Here is a 19,338-nt window from a genome sequence, read left to right as displayed (position 1 = left end):
AACTTAAAACCCTACTTTTCAACAACAAAGACAAGAAATTATAATAGATATGATTATCTGGGTACCAACTGTGTTTTGGGCACAATGTCTTAGATTTTATATACAGCATATAAAATCATGCACAGAATTTACCTATTCAGTGTTCAGAACAACCTCAAAAGCTGGTTATTATCCAATATCACAAATGAGAAAACTATTAAACTTTTAAAAGTCAAGTAACTTGTTTATAATCAATAGCTAGTAAGTGGCAGACCAAAAATTCTAACATAAGCATCAGTCAGACTTCAGACTGCTGTGCTCTTCTGCAGGCCACTCAGGACTGTAGCCGCTTTTGCAGTCATAATGGCCATGCTCAAACATGTCACATCTAATTCAAAAACAGTGCCTTTTTGGCTGGGAAGACTGCCTAGGAATTTTGAAACACTTATGATAGGAATCTTAGAGCTAGAGGTCGCCAGTTGTGTTCTTAGACTCCAGTCAGTGAATTTTTCCAAAGAATAAAAGACTTTTTTGTTTAGCTAATATTACTTTTTAAGATCTATTAGGAAGACCACTGAATAAGAAGACAGAAAATTGGAACCTACATCCCAGTTACGCAGCTCTGTGACCTTGGGCCTGTCACTCAGGACAGTTAACCCTTTGGGGGAGCTGGATCCTTTTGGGAATCTGATGAACGTTTTAAACCACACTTGAAAACAAAAAGCACCTACACGCTTGCTTTGTACACTAATTTCAGAGATTTCGTGGACACACAAGCCCTTTGCAAGCCTATTCTCCACTTTAGGAACCCCTGACTTAGGGTCTTTCGTTCTGCTTCCTCATAAAATGAAAATGTCTAAGACCCTTCCTGCTATTCCTAAAATTCTGGAAGTAGATTCTAAATTCAGAGATGAATAGACAATATGAATACTCAGATAAATATTAAATCTTGGCCATTAAAAGATTAGCCCTTTCGAGGATCAAAAACACATTTAAGCCAGAGGGTTTATCCAAACAGAATTATTGGCTGGTGTGTGTCTCTCCTACCAAGCCAGGTTTAAATGGTTTTATCTACAAGAGAGTTAGAATTGACAAAAAATAAAGCACTCCCTGCCATATGCATTCTTTAACACCAGTGTTTGTCAATCTGATAAAAGAAGCTTAGTAAAATATGGATTTATTTTATTTTTTTTAGTTTGAGGGGACTATATTTAAAGTTTCAAAACATAAATATATTTATTCCCTTCATCTCTTTAATGGGTGCCTTCCTACTAGGGCCCTTACGCTTCTCAAGAACTAACTTCTTTCCTACTAAGGCTTCTTAGGCTCTTCTTGCTTCTGAAGATCTTGTTTGGGCAAGTTACTGTGCCTCGGTTTCCTCATCTGTGCAATAGGATTAGTAATAGGACCTACTTCCTAAAATTATTAGGAGGATTTAATGAAATAATGCATGTAAAACCTTTAGAGCCAGCCCTTGTGGTCTAGCAGTTAAGATTTAGTGCTCTCACCGCCACAGCCCAGGTTTGTTTCCGGGTCAGGGAACTACACCACCTGTCTGTCAGTTGGTTGCATGTTGCTGTGATGCTGAAAGCTATGCCACTGGTTTTGCAAATACCAGCAGGGTCACCCATGGTAGACAGGGTTCAGCAAAGCTTCCAGATTAAGACAGACTAGGAAGAAGGACCTGGCCACTCACTTTGGAAAAAAATTGGCCATGAAAACCCTAGGAATAGCAGCGGAGCATTGTCTGATATAGCGCCAGAAGATGAAAGGATGAAGCAGAAAGTTTAGGTAGGGTTCTGCTCTGCTGCCACAGGGCCTCTAGGAGTCGGAGTCGACTTGATGGCACTAACAACAACAAAGCTTTTAGATGAGCTCTTGGCACAAAGAAAATGCCTAATAAATATTGGGAACTATTAAAGTTATCATTGCTGTTATTAAGACTTTTATTACTACCATCGATGGGTCCTTTTATCCTCAGATGGAAATTCTTCTCCATATGATCTATGGGAAAATTAATAATATCCAAATGAGAAAGCTGCACATATTTGGAGTACTCTGTGAAGCAAAAGAAAATATCGGTGCTTGATAAATGGAACCCAGAGCCATAATAGCATTACAAATTTCAACAGGGGGAAGAATGTATTCTTTTAAATGGAAATCCAGAATATATCATCTGCTGCTTGATTTGCGTAATAGGAGCAATTCAAAAAAAATCCAACTGGAAATAATATAGATGATGTTACAACAACTTGATTATTGGTGAGATGGGCAATTTAGCACCTTTAAAATCAGAAAGCGGCTTACAGGGGATCACTACTCCTAAGATAAATATCATTTAAAAAAGAAAAAGAGGAAACTCCTGATATTCCCCTGGACTGTTGATTCCCCGTTTCCCACCGCGCCAGTGCTCCCTGTTGAAGTCTAAGTGTCCTAGCTTCTGTCTACAGTGTTCAGTGGTCTCCGCTGATTCGTTTGAAACAGCTGGCAGCACATGCTCACATATTCTCCAGTTTCACATCCTACCCATACTATGAGTTATCTTTGTTTTTTTTTCACAGGCCAGGTCTCGTAACCTGATATATTTTCAATAAGTAAAAACAAAACAAACAGGAAAATAAGTTAATACTATCTATCCAACATTTTCTAATAAATTGCTAGTTATAGTGAATATAAATGTTCCATATGAAGCTCTAACATCAAAGGATTAAAATTATTTTCCCCTGTAAAGAGCAATAAATATGATTACTTTTCCTCCCTCTTGGTTCATTCTCTCTCTGTCTCTGGTGTTTGTTTTATTTTGCTTTTTGTTTTGTTTTGATTTCTGCTCCTGAAATTCTTTTTAAAGGACTGAAGGAAGTTTGTTAGCTTATTGGCCCCATCTCAAAAAAAAAAAAACTTGTCTAAATCTCATCCAATTATTGGTTGAGTTCATTTTTCTCCCTTTGTTCAGAACATCAATCATTGATTTAGCACAGTTTCTTTAACATTTTCAGTCTTTCACTTGTCAAGTTGTTTATAAGCATGACAAAGCTTAATCCTTTTATTTCAAGGGGATCCGTTTTTTTAATACATAACAGTATCTCTCATTTTGAGGAGCAGTGCACAAATTTTTATAGCTTAATTTTTCTTCAATAGAAAGCTAGATGGGACCCAGCCTTTGGGAACTTGGGAACAATTTCACATGGTGCTCGCAGCCTGCATAAGGACCATTAGAGCTGTTTAAATGGCATCTTTCTCCTGCGTGCAGCCAAGCAAATGGTGTGGGGATCTGTTACTTCCCAGCTCATATCTCAGCCTCTGTGGTGTTTCTCACCTGGAAAAGAGAGAGAACATTTTTAAGGGATGGCTGGTTATGTTTGTTTTTTCTTTACTCTTGTTCCCAGGAAGCTGAAGAAAGAGTAAATCAGAAAGCTTTGAGAGTTTATTTTTATCTCCATTGTCTTTAGTTCAGATATTGGGAATTTTTTTTTCCATTTTTATTGTACATCTATTCAGAGCGTGCTAATGAATCTACACTTCAGTGCCCTGAGGCTGCAGAGAAACCTACATCATCTGTGGTACGGCTCTGCTGTTAGACTATAGGCACAAGTTACACATTGCTGGGAAGTTATAAATTAATTCTTTTGGTCCTCTCCCTTATTTTTTAGTATAGAAACTGGAAAGGGGCCTTCCAGATTTGAAATTACTTTCCATCTGTAGAGTATTTAGGAATGAGTAGGCTTATTTCAAATGCATTGACTTATTTGATTCTCACAGGGGTGTTGGGTGAGGACGTGATGAAAATGCTACTCATCTGATAGGATAGAGATGAGGAGACTGGGGCTCTGAGAGTTTCCTACAGACAGGACTCCTGTCATCATATCTGTATTTGATTGACTACCTCATTGCTGAATAAAGCCTTATAATAGTTGCATCCTTATTAATATAAGCTAAGTAGACCAAAACTCTGTGATGTGGCTGAAAAGTTATGCTGCGATGGCCCGCGCTCTGCTTTATTTCAGGGCGAAGTGCTCCCTGACTAGAAATGAGTCCCCTCTATCATGGGTGCTGAGAATTCCCCAACACTTGTAGCTAATCTTGGAATGTGTTCAAAGATAATTCAATCACCCACAAGCTTCTCTGTGGCCACTCTCATAACCCGGCCTCCTCAGTAGTGCTGAGGCATAGAAAACCAAGGAGAGGAGGACACAGAACATTGAGAGGGTGGAGGCTGGGTTCACAAACTCTGAAACGTATCCATTCCCCCAAGAACTCACTGTGGTGATGAGCTGCAATGCCCACAGAGCAAGGCACGCTTCTAAAAAGAAGTTGCCCTGTGTAGTATAGAAACATGGAGGGTAATTTGCCAAACTCCAGTTACATCCGGGGATACCTTGGCAGATAATACACTGTGCCTTTGCAAGAAGCACTTGTTTTTATGTTGCAAAGAGAATCCTTCATTTTGCTAGTTCTGATGCAGCTGTGGGTGGCTGCCATAGTGCAAACGAAGGGGAAAGAAGGCCTGTGTCCTTCGGAATTAAATAAATTTACTGGCAAATTATTATTGGATTTCATTTTTCTATTTTCTGTTCTCTAGTTTTGCCAGCATCTGTATTGTGGGTTGTAAAAATCACAATCTAGTTCTTAACCCACAATTGATTGTCCTTAGGATTTCTTTTTCATGTATTGAAGTGGAGGAGGGGACATTATTTACTAAATAAAATGTAGCTTTTGTGCTCTATTGAAGTACTTCTATCTTACAACAGGGAATAAACTGGTTTACCAAAAAGCAATTTCTTTTTGACCGAAACTTCGCTAATGATTTGTAGAAGTGGAAAGAAATAGAAGTGCCTGAGTTTGATGCCACACTGTGAGTGGGAGCAGAGTCAGCCACTCAGCCAAAGACCCATCTCCAGCTCAGAAGTGGAGTAGTAGTTTGTCTGCTAGGGCCCTGGATAGGATTCTGCCTTCCCTCTAAAATTGCTTCTTACTCATTCTCACCTCCGCCATCCAAGGAGAGCTTCTTTCCCTGAGCAGACCGCCCACAGCCCAGACAGCCTACCACCTCCTTTTGTTTTTGATTTTACTTTTAACCACACCAGGTTCTAATCAAGACTTGAAATATTAGTCACGCCAAACAAATCTCCTCTTGGCACATCAGAAGTAGAAGCAATAGGAATCAACTTGAAGAGCCTCGGAGCATGTTCCCCCTAATCTGAGAGACACAAAGCCCCTATTTATCTTAAAATAACTTCACAGAGATTTCCAAATCCAAGCAGGTTAAGAATACCACAGAGAGACATCTTATTTTAGACCCGAAAGGACTCGAGGGAATCAATTTGTCCAACACGCCTTGTTTAGTGGATAAGCAATCAGAAGTCTGAACAAGTTAAATAATTGCCCAAATGTCAAAGAGCAAACTGCCAGCAGCATAGACAGCAGTTTCAGTTTCCTGGTTAATTTTTCTAAATTCTTCACAAGTACTTAGTATTGTCCCAAGACTTCAAAAGCCACATGTGACTTTTCCAAAGTGTGGAGTGATACAAAACTGTGCATATTCTCTTTATGATTACTTAATTTCACATCAATCAGATAATTCATGTGTATTTTTGGTCCTGCTTTTCCTCTTAATATCAGGACATAAGGCCTTACTATAAAACTTTCATAATTCTAAAGACCCCTAAACAAGACAAATCTTTTCAAATCAAATTATCTACTAACCTGAGAAATTGAATGCCAAGCGATTTGGTTCTTGTTTTTTTTTTTTTGCAGATCCACATGACCCAATTAACAGGAAAAAAACTTATTTAAACCTAGTCCTGACAGAACAGCTCAAATAGTATATTCTTGGACATTGCAGCATGCTTTCAAGGTTTTAAAGCATTCCTCAGTAATTAATTATTCGTCATGAATATTCTTTCAAACAGACAAACTTCATCTTTCCAAGGTTTCCTCTTCTTCTGTTAATATTCAAACACGCATGAGAACAACTTCATGAAGCCCTGCCCTATTAATCCTATGATGAAAAATAACATTGTCCTTGCGTGTTCAAATCAGATAAGTTTCCAAAGTTTTGCAGACAGTTATAAAAACAGCAGAGCCCAAAGTCCATGCCCAGGCTTATTTTTCCACTGAAAGCTATAACTAGCAATTCCCAGCAAACAAAACGAGAGCCTAAAACTGGCCTCATTTGTTTGAATAGCTGTTCGCTACGGCTTGCTGCGCACCAACTACCCAGAAGCACAGCTCTACCAATCCTTCACCTCATCGCAACCTCTGTTGGTCTTAAGGGCTTGAGTTTTACAGTTCCAAGTTTAGTTTGCCCAAAGCACAGAGACTCAGTCTAAAGCATATAGGTAATATTTTCGAGCACCGCGAGAAAGAACAGTCCATTAATGATTCCACATTCTCTAATACAGGAATGAGGCACCCTGGTATAATATAAAGTCAAGCTGTAGCCTCAGTTTTCTCACTTATGAGATTAGAATGATAAACAGTTATTATTGGTGTTTGAAACTGTTTACATGACCGCTAATGGGAGAGTAGACATGACACATTACATGGAAAATCATGAAAACTTACTTTTATAAATGTAGTAAAACCATGGATTCCTAGGAAAGAGCAAGTTTTAGATGTAAACTGTTCTTCTTGGACAATGACATTAAGAGCAACTTTCTCCGAGAGACAGTTTCTACAGCAAGGCCAGGCCTAAGATTTAGCTTCTGATCAGCTGAAGGCAAATGTCTTTGTTATACTCTTATTATTTTAGTAACTCCTCCTTCAAAGAAAGACAAAACACCATTATTATTATTATAGCATTGGCAAAGGCCTCCATGATTCCAGGAAATGAAAGCAATCAGCTAATTTATAGTAATAATATGGTCTTTCAGCACTGCATTTTAAGCTAGATTTCCATCCATCATAGCCCCAGAGGAAATCAATTAATTCTCACACACTTCTCTTGGATTTATAGTGCTCTCTGATTAGTGTTGCATTAGCAGATGCCAATCATTATCTGGATAAGGCAAGGAATTGAAAATTAAATAAACAAATATGCATTACTGGGAGAAGGTCAACCTAAAAAAAGTGAAAGAATTTTGTATATCCAGCCTCCCAGCAGAAACATTGCAATCAGGACTACTGAAGAAGCATTTCATGGCACCAAAACACTTAGAAAGCCAACACAGTATGTTTTCTTTCACAGAGTTGGTTGAAAAATCTTTCTAAATATGTCACGTTGAAAACTGAGGTCTCATCTACTTGAAACACACTGCTGTTTAACTTTAGCTTCCAGTCTGGGGTTAATATTTTTAGAAGGGCAAGCCACCATCCATTCTAAAATCTTTTCTCATTCATCTTTCTACACAGCTTGTTATGTTGAGTTCTATGACTATAGGACACATTAGATCTTAGAGCTTCTAGCGAACATAGCCATCTCTCACATCTCCACATTGCAAAGGACGTGTGAGAGAGAATTTACCTGAAATGACTCTGCCAGAATGGGTAAAGGGATTTGCCAGAAGGAAGCTTTCATTGCAGGTAGTACCTCCTTACAAGTGTCATAGTAAAAGAGGAGCCTCAGGACTATTTTCAGTATATAAATATTAACCTCATAATTAGCTTTACTAGGTATTGAATTATTATTGCTTTCAATTCTCTTCCTTTTGAAATATCAAGTCCCAAATTCTTAAAGCATTTGGGGATGCAGTATGGATCCCAGATACCTAGTAGTTTTCAGGCGGAATTTTTGTATTTTTACCCCTGGGAAGTGCAACCATTCCCTCTAAAAAATAATAAATTATTATTCAAATGAGGAATATGTCAAAAAACAATTCATTACATGATAACTGATTAAAATTTACACAAGACTCTGGATAGGTCCGATTCTCCTCCTTTAGATGTGACACTCAGCCCATCTCCTCTGTCGTCCACTTCATTGTTCAGACACATTTATTATCTTCGATAAGGGGGAAATGACATGGTGCCCAGTTGATGCACTTTCTGAGTCATTAACCAGATTTCTCCGTTTTGAATTGTCTTGGAAAAAAGTTTTCTGTATGTTGGTAGCTGAGTGAGGCCCTTATCCGGAATCCTTTGTTTTAAAATGAATTCTTTAATGTTGTTAACTACTAAAGCAAATTTTGAAAGTGGGCTTTTGCTGTGTTATAAAATTGATTCACTGTTGGCTTGGGGCCAAATCCTGTGGGCATGTAGATGGACATGCTTCCCCGGGGCTGTAACCTAAGGACTTTATTTAAACTGTGCTTTGAACCTACAGTAATTTGGTGTCAGGGAGGAATAGGATCCTTATCAAAAAAGAGCTGCCAGAACCCCAACTGCTTCTTGAGTAGTTGTAATAGTTGAATAATGTTACAACCAACCGTGCATTTCAGTTTTTGCTCTAAGGCTTTTCACTAATCTGGTGGTATTCCATATCCATGTGTTCATCTCAGATCCCAGTAGTTTCCATCTGACTTTCATTATTTTTCTTGAGAAGATCAGTTTTACAACTGGAATCAGAAAGGCAGTCAAAGTAATTGCAAGTGGCAATCAGTGAAATATAGCAATTTTAGCTTAGGAACATATGTTCCATTATAAAGAAAACTTTTTTTTTCCCATAAATCCAGGACTCATATTTTCCCAGGGCAAGAAGGGCCCATGTACATGTTCTAATGCTAACCCCCGTATCATGCTGATATCCCCATAAAGTGTTGATTCCCCTCCAGGGATAGGCAACTCATTACCTCCCAAGGAAATCTATTCCCTTTCTGATTCTGATGATTTGAAAATGTTTTATTATATTGGAGATGAAATTCATCAGTCTGTAGTTACATGCTTCAAAATTGAAAAACTTGGGTTTCAACAGAGTAAACCTAAACCTCTCTTCAGATACTCGTGGGCAGCTCTAATCCCCCCACCCCCTACCTTTTCCTTTGCCAGTCTGTAATATGTATTCCTTTCTCATATGGAATAGATCTGATTCCTTAATCACTCTGGCCACTCTCCTTGGAAGAAACTCAAACTTGCCTATATCCCTCTTAATGGCATCGTGCTAAAAGAAAAGTGGACTTTCAATCAGAATATCTGCATTAAATTACAGCTTGGCTACATACTAAATGTTGGAACTGGGGCAAATTTCTTTTTTTCACTAGAGATAGCAAAGGTGAATAAAAGAAACATGGTCTAGAGGTCAAAACAGGCAATAAGCAAGTTAACAAACAATTAACTATATAATTACAGTGTGTAATAAGTAGTATGAAGGGCTGTCAAGGGAGTTATGACATCCTGGGGTATCACAAACAGGCTTTCTGAGCTGGAGGCTGAGCGTTGTATGACGGGAAGGAGACAGTGTGTTCTAGGATGTGGGATGGCGCTAAGGTAGGAGAGTAATGCTTTCTACCAACTGAAGCAGACTGGTGTCTGCAGTTCAGAAGGCAAGGAGGTGAATGCAATGGGATGAGTCTGGAGAAGCGCAGAGCTTTGTAGCCACTGTTGAGAGTTTGAATTTTCTTTGACGTTTAAGGGGAAGCCATTGTGGAGTTTGAAGAAGAGAAGTTCCAGTGTCTGAAATATATTTTTTAAAAATTGCTCTCATGCTAGATGGAGAACAGACTGCAAAAGACAAAAGTATAAATGGGACAACCAGTTAGGAGGCAGTTGCCATACTCCAAGGGGAGGTTCATGTAACACAACAATCCTGTTAGGTTTAAATGAGAAGCAATACTCTACACAAGTGAAGACACAGACATAGCAGACTGCTTGCCTGTGATTAAACTGGACTCCACAAACTTGAGCAAGTTTTTGAATCTCTGTGCACCTCAGTTTGCTCCTTTGTGAAAGGAAGATCATAACAGGATTTACTTCATAGAGTTGTTGTGAAGATTAAATGAGTTTATTTATGAGTTCCCTGTTAGCTAAATCTGCAAAGTTTCTCACTGTTATGACATGCTTCACCCTATATTGCATTTTCAGACTCAAGCATTATTTTATTTAGTTTGTGTCTGGGAATGAGGAAGAGCATGAGTGAGGATGTGACTGGCTAATTGTTTATCTTCCTTTGCAAGCTATATTTTGCTGATGCAATGAAGAAAACAGATAATGTGCGAGAGAAAAGGCCTTCTATGGACCATAATTTTCTTTCTTTGGTAATCCACCATGTCATATTATAAAGACCCAACACCTTGAACACTGTTTCTTTAACATGACGGTCCTGATAAGACCTGTTTTTAATCTTGCTTAAAACCGAAATTTTACTGTATTGTTACTCCTCCAGCATGGCATGGGACAATAATATAATGTTATTATTAGGCCATGTCCCAGGCTGTTTCCTCTTGTGACATGTTCCCCTAGTTGACTAACATTCCTTGTTTTACAGGCATCCCAGGAAGTGACTATGTGAATGCCAACTACATAGATGGCTATAGGAAACAAAATGCCTATATTGCAACACAGGGATCTCTCCCCGAAACATTTGGGGACTTTTGGAGAATGATATGGGAGCAACGGAGTGCCACAGTGGTTATGATGACAAAACTAGAAGAACGATCCAGGGTAAGAATAAATATCTACTTTCTCCCTCTTAAAATCTTCCCTCATGTAGTCCCTGTGTTGCATATTTTATTCTGTTCAGCATCTAACCTTTCCTTAAGCTTTGACTTTCCAACAGACACTAATTATGAATGTGCAACAACAACTCTGATTAAACCATTCTTTAACATTCTTCCGAATCTTTCCAATAGGAGTTTCTCTTGTGTTACAATGTGTGTGATTGCTAAACGAAAAAAACAAGAAGTACTCAAAGAAGTAGACAATATGATTAGAGAAAATAAATATTACCTTGATCCTCTTTCTAAAACTCACATTGAACAAGAACACTCAGACTTTGGGGGAGAATTCCATCAATATGTACTCACCAGTATTTTTTCAGCTTTTTCTTTCTCACAATCTGCAATGTAAGATCTAAAATTCTGTAAAAGAAGCTCTCATTTAAATTATTCAAATTAACATAAATTAAGTCAGGGCAGCCAGAAAAATGATGTGGGTTAATACACGGCTGAGAAAACACATAAATGTGTAGAGGGCATTTTGCTAGTTTAGCCTTCTCTGAAATGAATAGATTTTAATAACGGAGTTGTTGCTTATTAAGGTCCAAGAAAGGAGTTTTATTCATCATATGGGTCCAATATTATGGTGCATGGCACATTAGTTAAATGCTGTTGATTTGCAAAACTAAAACATAATGGGCAAGCAGTATGCCATATTCCCAAGTGAATATGCAAATATTGTAGCCATCTGATGAAAATCAATCTTTAACCTTGAGAACTGAATGAAAGAGCCTCTGAAAAATCACTGCCGACAGCACATGCTTGCGCTAAACAGTGGGACATTTGGGCAGAGCTTGAAACCACCGGTGAGAGGTCTCTTTCACGGGGGTCACAGGAGTCACAAAAAGGATATTTAGAAGGAAGCCAAAGCCCGACTCCCCATTTGTTGTGTGGCAGTTGAGGTTTTTTAAATGTTGTTCTAAATGTTTAGGTCAATACGTGGCAGTTTCTCTTAGCCCAGGTGTGCATGAGGGAAGAGTTGAAGGCTGCCCAGGGGATTTATAAGGAGAAACCTCAGACTTTGGAAAATATAAAAAGTCCCAGCTGTTACCGTAAAGGTGGGAAATCAAAAAACATGGTACACAACTGGTTTAACAGACCTAGAAAGCAATCAGATCTTTTCCAAACATGTGAACTCCATAGAGATATTCAACTAGTGTCTGAAATGAATTTAGATAAAAACTGTTATGACTGAGATGAGAAATATCTATGTCATACTTTGCATGCAGACTCCATTCAAAGATGTAAATGGGTCCATGGTTATTTGTACTCAGGGTAACCCCTTTATAGCAAGCCCTTTCTTTAAAAACAATGCCCCCCCACAAACCCAAACGATCCTCGGATATAGCTATTAATAATTATAACAATGTCTAACACATATTAGGTGCATTGATATTTCACAACAACCCTGTGAGATAAACACTACTATGATTTCCACTTTATATATGAGTAAACTAAGGCTAGAACATTCTAGAAGGTCAACCAAGGTCATTCAGCTACCAAGGTCAGAGTTGGGAACTGAAGACAGTCTGGCTCCAGAACCCATTTTCTTAACCATGAGGCCATACTGCCTGTTAACACTTCTGCGAAGCTGAGACAACTGAACTATTATATTACAGCATGCATGTAAATCCGGCCTTACCCAGACCGTTCTGCCTGGAGATACTGGCTGGTAACAAGCAGTCATTTGCAAAAGCTGTTTTCAGTAAAACACACATTTTATCTTGACACTGCAGGCCTTCATTAAACCGTGCACAGAAACTTGTTTTCAAATAACCAAATGAAATTCTGCCCCTTTTCTCCCTAATTGCTTCTAATAATAAAGTTAGTTCTAACTGGCCCCACTGCCACTGCAACATCTGATGGTAATGAGCAGTTCTTGGCGGAAGGCATTGTGACTTAAATACCTACAGTTTATCTTTGTGTTGCAGGCTACCTCTTCTCCCCCCACCTCAGACGGAGGAACTTATTTGGAAGTTACTAAATGAACCTCTGTTTGCTCCTTTCATTAGTTACTCTTTGCTCCTGCAAGTTAGCTTTCTCCTTTGTTAAATGGCCTAAGGAGGCCAATTAAAATGCTGTCTTGCGATTTTTATTCTCTGGTAGTTCAGTCTGTACCCAAACTTGTGATGACCTGCATAAGCCAATATTGAGGAATCTCAACTATCGTCAGTCTGATCATACAAATAAGCCCTGATCCCCAAGGCCCCGAAGCCCTTTGTTCCCCCCTCCAAAACACTTGGGAATAAATGACCAAATGCAATAGAGAGATCTAACAAAGCACTGCTCCCCCAAATTATCTCACCTGCTCTTCCATCTTCCTCCTTCACATTCTCCCACCTCACCTCTTCTCTATTCAGTTACTCTTTCACCTAAAGTCCCAGGGAGAAAGAGGAAGGCATTCCTGGATTCCAAAACAAGAACTTGGATTGCGTTTTGCTGTAAAAACAGTGTTAGAGATAGTGGTTAGTTGTTACTGAAATATTTACCTCCATACTTTAGTAACTTTGTGGGTTATGTGCACTGACCTGGGGACTCAATGAATTCTCAATTCCCAGCAGCCAACTTCAAAGCCAACACAAACTAGCCTGACTTTACTTAGGACGGCCTGTAGTCTTCCTCATAAAGGGAAGTGCTCCAACTAATTTAAACAAATCACCTCTCCAAGGGCTGAAGCCTGAAATCTTATTATTTTGATTAAGGCTTAGGTTCTTGAAATAAGACTCATCCCCTTGGTATAAGAAAAAAAAAGTGTGTGTGTAAACACTTCTGTGTATTAGAAATATGCAGGAATACCTATTAACTGGCGATTGGGATGGAGAAGAGAGAAGAAAATGAAAGAGAAGAAGACAGCATGATATTACACAAGACTTGCTGGGGACAGTACCATCAGAGAGAAGGGAAGCTAGCTACTTGACAATGTTCCAAACAGAGGTGCCTTACAGTCAGATGTCTGGGTTTAGATTCTAATTCTAGTGCTAACTAGCTATGTGACAACAAGCAAGTTACTGGACGCCTCAAAGTCTCATTCCTCCTTTTTGGATTACGTGGAAGGGTTATTGTGGGTATTGACTAAGATAAGGAATGTGACAAAGTGGCTCAGCGAGTCTCAACTGTTATTGTTTGGGTGAGAGAGGTTGGAGGCTTTACCACCACAGCTTCAGTTTCCCCTAAAGCTGGATCCCAAATAGTTTAATTTTTGTTCTCAAATGAAATGAGTTTTCTCTGTGGTTGACAGTGAATCCTGACCAACCTCATAGAGTCACTGCACCTGGCGAATTCTGCCCACTGTTGCCAGTGTCGCACACCCATGCTTTGTGGTCAAAGGGAGCGGGTAGCTCAGAACACAGGGTTCTTTCACCCTTGCCTTTCCATAGGACAGAATCTCCAGAATGGAGACCCTGACCCAGGGAACTTGTTAATCAGTCTGCAAGTAGACCACAATAGAGCATTCTGGCTACTGCTTTCACTGCAATCCTCTCCTGGAGCAATAAAATATGAAAATAGTTGAATAATAGCAACATGAGTTACACATAGTCATAACTGCCACTAAAGATAATATACTCTTGACAGCACATTTCCTTTTGGTTCATTTTGCTTTCCCTGTCCCCATTCTTATTTGTTTGACGAGGTGGGGAGTCCTCCCCTTGGAACCTATGTCCTGTGTTTTCCACCTTTCCGTTTCGCCTATGCCTGGCTCACTCTTAGGTTGTCACTCTGGCCTGCTGTTGATGAAGCAACAGTGCTTTGTGACCTCTGCTGAGTTAGAACGGCTCCCTCAAACAAAAGGCTGTGGGTTCAGTAGCCTGTGTTAGAAGGTCCACTGGCCTTTTGTTGGAGAACTGACCATTCTTAGAATTTTACTGGCTAAAGAAGCACTTACATGTGTAAGATGTAACTTAGGACTTAAGTTGGTCTTTTGAAAACTTAAGTTCTTTGATTTTCAAATGTCATCACTCTCTCCTCAAACGCCCCTGACAGAATCCCAAACTTAGCTGAGAAGACTGTTTGCATGGTATGTACATCCAGTTATCAACCCTGACAAGAAAATGTGTACACTGAATATTTTCTATGAGTTTCATTCGAATATAAAACAAAATATAAAACTAAAAACTGGAGATTTTGAAGGTAAAGTATGGTTTCTGCCTAAAAACACACAGATCAGTTTAAAGCCTTACAGCATGTGCTGTGTGACATGAGATACTCTTAGTGGGTTTTATTCCACAGTTTCCATCTTTTTTGCCAAATCCTCTCAAGTTCTGCGTAGTTCATTGATTCTGTAGAGAGTCATTCTCCTGCCCTAGAATGTGGTCTCTAATTGTTTCCATGTTTCATAACATGCCAATAAGCACATGAATTGGTGTGGGCAACCACACGGAGGGAAGAAAAAGTTCGGAAAAAATGAAGCACTGGTAGGAGAGTCAAACGTATGCAGCTGGGATTTCCACTCCAAGGGGGTTATTTGTGGGCAACTGGGACAAATGTTTGGCAGCCTCACTTGAAGAACTGGCGTCTCCAAGGTACAATTTGCCAAGGTGATTCCTGGCCCAGGAAGCTTTGTTATTTAAGTGGGTGATTGTCTTTTTTTTTTCCTTCACCTATCTGTTTCTCTTCTGCTTTGTTTCCCATCTTGAGGTACACAAGACAGAGAAAATATATAAACTCGTGCTTGGCAAATTCTTGAGCAGCCTTGATGAGTGTTAGAAGCTGAAATGGCTTAACCAAGGTTAAGGAATATGTGGCTTTCACTTGTCCTCACCGGCCTGCCTTCCTTCACTGCCCATAGTTGATGCTCATTGTTGTTTCTGTTGTCTGACAAGCTTTATGGTGGGAGTTGATTCACTTACAGAGCTATTATTGTGGTGGTACTTAGTGCTATAAATGTTGAGGATGGGGAGTGAAATTTTGACACGCAACAATTGGGACATGACTTGAACTATCATTCAGTGTGGGCCACATTGATTAATAATGAAAGCGTAGCATTAGAAGTGAGGAATTCTATACTTGGTTTCCAGACTACCTAAATCCCATTTTCTGTTCCCAAATAGAGAATCATCCAATCCAGTTGATGGCAGCCATTGCTAGAGCAGATTAAATGTTTTGTGTATCATGACTTCATCTTTGGCCAGGGAATGGGTAAATCTCTGCTCCACTAAATTTTGTTATTTGTGCTAATAAATAGAGCTAGATGCTTTTAAGGCCAAAGGGACACAGCTGTGTTAACTACACTGTGTTAATAGTTTAGGGAATTAGAATACAGAGACTTGAAAGTTGGCCATTGGAGCACTTCTGACCTAATGACCACTCCCTCTTCCTCATATGTCCTCCCAAGTCCGTGAATGTCACCCTAGTAAATTTCCCCCAGCAAAGAGTGAAGGTGAGATGGAGACACATTGACATTTGGTTCTGTGGCTAAGAGGGCAGTTCTGGGCAAGAAACAGCAGAAAAGGAGATACTGGTCAGACGTTTTCTTGTTTTCCTACAAAACACATCTTGAGATTCTTTTCAGATTGTGAGGTCCTTTTGGGTTAAAAGTTGGCAGAATCCCTGGAAGATTATAAATGACAGTGTTTTTATTTTCATTGTCGTTATCGGTTTTGGAAGGCCCAGGCTTGGACAGTGGCAGACTAATTCTTGGCCCCTCTGGTTTGTCAAGGTTCAGTACGTTTAATGGAGAGCAAATGCTTTCCAAATGCCAGGTCTGTGTCCTTTTCCAAATAGAACTGGAAGCGCCGAAGGCCTTGAACATTTAATTTCTCAAACTGCCGCCTTAAGCACTGCCTATCTAGGACAACAGAAACTGGTTTTTCCTTAAGCAACTGTGGGAACAGCAGCACAAACATTGCCTTTGGAGCCTGCATGATGTATGGGATTGTTTTTGAAAAGTGGTGGATACTTAATGTAAATAGGACACTGGCAGCAAAAAGAATGATGCTCGTGTTGGCAATCTAAAGGATGTTTGGGTCCTTATCTAGCAAGTTCCACGCTGTTGGTTTTCTCTTGTTGGCAGACACACTGTCAGATAAAAGAGAAAGAATCCCACCAGTTTCTTACTGTTTGTTGGCTTCCTAGATTTTTTACCTTCACCACACCACCCCCCCCCCCCCCCCAGCGCCCCATTTAGAATGGCAGCTTACAGGTTCTGGCTCAAAACCTTCCTATTAAAGTGAATTAGAGGCATCAGGGCCTAAGGAAAGGGCTGCACTTGGAGGAGGAGATGCAACTTTGCTCCTGGTGACTTTGTGCAAAGCCCCTCTGATTCTCCGCATTCATGTTTATAGCATGTGCAGGCTGGAATAGCTCATTTCTAAGGTTTTGAGAAGTGTGCATTCATCTCTCAGTTCAGGCAAGGCTGAGGTTCACCTGGTAGGTCCCAGTCTAGTTGTACTGGTTGTTAAAATATTGAAATGTATTGATACTGGCTGGTATACAGCAATTTTCTTTTTATTGAAGCTGTAAGTCACCTACTGATATTGCTCAATGACAGGGACACAGGAGTGTTGCTGGGCCACAGGCAGCCACTGGGCAGACCAAGGCAGATGCAGAGGTGGCAGTAGGGCCATGTGGAGCACCCAACTGCTGCCAGGAGTGATTGGGGCTGAGGTTCTAACTGTAAGGCCCCAAGCCAGGTGGGAAGAGCTGGTATCCAAATGCCACCTGGCCATGACAAAGGAGCACTTCACATGGTTTTCCTCTGGTTACAGCAAAGTGCCAGAAACTTGAGATAATATAACTACTAATTTAATGAGGGAAGTCATCGGAAAAGTTTACTGCAGCTCCCTATGTTAGCTTATGGCAGACACAATGTCTTAGTCTGGGCTGCTATAACACAATGCCATAGACTGAGTGGCTTATAAACAAAAGAAATTTATTTCTCGTGGTTCTGGAGGCTGAGATGTCTAAGATCCAGGTGCTGGCAGATTCAGTGTCCAGTGAAAACCTGCTTTCTGGTTCACAGACAACTGTCTTCTTGTATCCTCCTGTGGAAAGGGCAAGTGAGCCCTCTGGGATCTCTCTTATAAGGCACTCATCCCAGTCCTGAAGGCTGCACCCTCATGACCTAATCACCTCCCAAAGACCCCACCTAATACCATCACATAAGGGATTAGGTTTGGACATAGGAATTTTGGGGGTCACAAACATTCGGTCTATAGCACATATCAAACAAAAGGGAATATCAATTTTTTAAACTAATAAATGGTTTAGAAGCTGTTTGAATGGTTGAATGAACTGATAAGCAGTGTTATGGTATATAATTTGGTTTATTTAGAGAATTATAGTTTTGAACTTTATGATTTTATTTATGAAAAGCTCTTGTTGCACTGGTGCTCAGATGCTTTCCTATCACTCTCATTTTGGGTTTTCCATTGTCCTTGATCCTCCACTAAATGGTAGACAGCAAAGAGCAATGAAAAGTGGAGATACATAAACCAGACAGTTTTGCCATTTGGGAATAGATATGGTTAAATATTAATTGAGTGCAGAAAATGACACTATTACTAAAAGAGAATAGAATCACTGAGATGATCTCTGTCCTTACTGTGGAAAATCAAGTATTAAATCTGGTCTTGAAAACTGCCAAAAGAAATGTTGTAATCTGTTGAAATAAACTTCCAGCCCTGGTGGTCTAGAGGTCAAGATTCAGTGCTCTCACCCATGCCACCTGGGTTCGTTTCCCAGTCAGGGAACCACACCACCCCTCTCTCGGTTGTCATGCTGTGGCAGCTGCATGTTGCTGTGACGGTAAAAGCTATGCCACCGGTGTTTCAAAGACAGACTAGGAAGGAGAACCTGGCTACCCACTTCAGAAAAAGTTGGCCATGAAAACCCTCTGAATAGTAGTGGAATGTTGTCAGATACAGTGCTGGAAGGGGAGAAGATGGCGCAAAAACACCAGGCAGGGTTCCACTCTGCTGTCTACCGAGTTACTAGGAGTTGGAATCCCCTGGATAGCACTAACAACAATAGAAATAAACAATTCAGCATATAATTTTTCTGTCCACTAAAATATAGCCTAATATTTATGTAAAACTTCCTTTTATTGCGTTCTCCATTATTAAATGGCTATTGATGTGTGCATATTAACATTTCCTTATTCCCAATAACAACTTTGATTTGTGTCGTCTAATGTTAGCATACTCACTGCTCACTCTTTACAGAGGAATCCTCTGCCCAACTTGCTGGATAGTGGTTTCCTTACTTTCAGCAACAATTATAGTTTCCCATGTATCATTTATTGTCTATTCTAAGTCCTCCTTTGGCAGAATAATCTGGCCCTAGGCAGGCTTTTCGAAGAATTGTGTGGCGAACGCGTGTTGTATCAGGGGTGCTGTGACCTTTTGGAAGTATTGGTTTGCTGTATTTGGAATTCTGATGCTTTGCCATGCTACCATACTCAGTAAGTCTTTGTTAAATTGAAATGAGGAGGTTTTATTTTCTGCAAGTTTTAGGCAATTTAAAAATAAGCCCATCCAGACCACAGTATGGTTGATTATAAAGTTGGCCTCCACTTGTTGAGTGCCTACGATGTGCCAGGCACTTCCAAGATAAGCCATGTGGGAGCAAAAATGAAACTAGGAGAGCGTTTCCCTGAAGTACGGTCAGCAGACCTATTAAATCAACGCCTATGAGATATTTCCAATAACAAGGTTTTCTTTTGAATACATTTAAATGTTTTATCATTCCATCGGCTTGCTTTTGATAGTTGGCCATGAAAAAGGTAAAATGAATTCATTCCATAGCAGACATTTAGCGATGGTCAACCTGTTCTTTC

At 39.8% G+C, this 19,338-nt stretch overlaps 1 protein-coding gene across 25 annotated transcripts in view; it reads left to right on the top strand.

Annotated features, from left to right (window-relative positions):
- PTPRD (protein tyrosine phosphatase receptor type D) overlaps nucleotides 1–19,338 on the top strand; it is a 2,080,413-nt gene that overhangs the window by 2,013,982 nt on the left and 47,093 nt on the right. For all 25 annotated transcript variants that reach the window (XM_070495512.1, XM_070495506.1, XM_070495510.1 and 22 more), the window contains one exon: nucleotides 10,337–10,512. In XM_070495512.1, the coding sequence (XP_070351613.1) occupies nucleotides 10,337–10,512 (176 nt within the window). The remainder of the gene's footprint in view (nucleotides 1–10,336; nucleotides 10,513–19,338) is intronic.

Source organism: Equus asinus, chromosome 23 (assembly GCF_041296235.1).
Source record: "Equus asinus isolate D_3611 breed Donkey chromosome 23, EquAss-T2T_v2, whole genome shotgun sequence".
Classification (NCBI taxonomy): domain Eukaryota; kingdom Metazoa; phylum Chordata; class Mammalia; order Perissodactyla; family Equidae; genus Equus; species Equus asinus.
This window is presented reverse-complemented; position numbering and strand designations above follow the sequence as displayed.